The sequence below is a fragment of the Octopus bimaculoides genome, chromosome 17, assembly GCF_001194135.2.
Source record: "Octopus bimaculoides isolate UCB-OBI-ISO-001 chromosome 17, ASM119413v2, whole genome shotgun sequence".
Classification (NCBI taxonomy): Eukaryota; Metazoa; Mollusca; class Cephalopoda; order Octopoda; family Octopodidae; genus Octopus; species Octopus bimaculoides.
In genome coordinates, this window is record NC_068997.1 from 118,212 (window position 1) to 119,883 (window position 1,672).

Genomic DNA, 1,672 nt, shown 5'->3' on the forward strand with positions numbered 1-1,672 from the left:
TATATATATATATATATATATATGGTGCTTATATCAAAATTTTACCTATATACATATAAAGTACGATTTATTCGTGATTAGAGTCGTTCGTAAACCGAGAAACTACTGTATCTAAATTTGTACAAGAAAACATCGTCGCATTCCTATTTAAATGAAGTATTTGTGAATTAATTTAATATAACTTCATATCGGATGGCAGTCAAAACAGATCATAACACAGAGAGCACCTGCTGAGAAATGCTTGATGTAGCAGGCAGAAAGAGTAATGGTTGGGATGTCTGGATTCTTGTAACAAGAATAAGAAGTAGCAAGAGTGAAAAGAAGACGTTCATGGGTTCTCTCAAGTGGAATTATAAGGTACTACTAAAGCAGCACGGTCCCGAGCGCGCGGTCGCGCGTCCGCGCTAGCTAGTCGTGAGTGGTCGATCCTAGCCCTGACCCTGTCCCTAACCCTAACCCGCGTGTGCAAATGAATGTGTTTAGGGTTAGGGACAGGGTCAGGGCTAGGATCGACCACTCACGACTAGCTAGCGCGGATGCACGACTGCGCGTTCGGGACCGTGCTGCTTTAGTAGTACCGAATTATAATCTAAATAAGTGAAGGAAGGAGGCTTCGCGCGAGCTCCGATTAAAGTCCACTCACCTGATGTTGGGCACAGTTTTCAGTTGTTGTCGGGTGTCCGATGCGCGGAAAACATGTAAATTGGCATCGTTATAGAGAATGACAAGGATGTGGTAGCGAGGACATAGTAGAATGTTTTTAATCCCGTCCAGAGACAATTCGTCCTGGAAAGAGCAAAGTTTGTATTCCAAAAAGTCGGAATCGCTTTCACCGTCGTCTGCCATCTTGGCTTAGTCACGTGACTACTAGCAAGGGAGCGGTCTGTGGTGCAGAGAGGATTTAGATAGGGAGCGGTCTGTAATTGTTATAGATTCAAGAAGCTGTCGTTAACTACAAAAAAAAAAAAAAAGTTTTAAAAAGCGCCCGTGATACACACCCACTCACGCACATATAGGATCTTTCTGATTTGACGGGCAACACTTTTCATTTAAGATCTTTCTGATTTAATAAGGGATAAACACGAACCAGTGCAAGGTGCTAAAAGCACTCAAATTTTCTAATTAACCTTTTATAATGCGACTCGCTTCAAAAGAACATACGTTGTACACAAGTGTGCCATTGCATGCATCTACTTTATAAAGAGGAAATTTCTTAGGCGGGATTTTAATGTCAGTTAGGGTTAGTAACTCTTTAGATGATATTCTGAGTTATTTCCCTTGAAAACTAATCTCTAAGCTTTTGTTTAATTTCTAATTTTAATTTTATACTTCTTACTTCTTAAATCAAAACCATTATCTTGCATGTCGGCTCCAGTAACTTTATTCATAGTCCACTTCTTGAACAGTTGGCTTTATTTCAAACTTCACTCATGCTTAATGCAGGTGAGGTATTGTAGCTCTTTTATAGACGAATATTTTAAGAATTATCTAAGCACCTCCATAAATAAGAAATTTATTATTGGCGAATCCCTTATAAGTTGTAAAAATTGACATAACTATAATAGCATGAGGGAAATATTTTAATGTAAAGAATATTGTCACAGGCACCTTTACATACTGTTAACAGTTTGAGTTGTGTCATAGTGAATGTGATTGTTTGCTTAAGCTTCCA

The 1,672-nt window shown here is 38.8% G+C and overlaps 1 protein-coding gene across 2 annotated transcripts in view; it reads right to left on the minus strand.

Annotated features, from left to right (window-relative positions):
• The window catches only part of LOC106869329 (spatacsin), a 110,830-nt gene extending 109,975 nt beyond the window's left edge, over positions 1 to 855 (minus strand). For both annotated transcript variants that reach the window (XM_052974099.1, XM_014915038.1), the window contains exon 1: positions 644 to 855. In XM_052974099.1, coding sequence (XP_052830059.1) covers positions 644 to 846 — 203 coding nt within the window. In that variant the 5' untranslated portion in view covers positions 847 to 855. The remainder of the gene's footprint in view (positions 1 to 643) is intronic.
• Between the last annotated feature and the right edge of the window lie 817 nt (positions 856 to 1,672).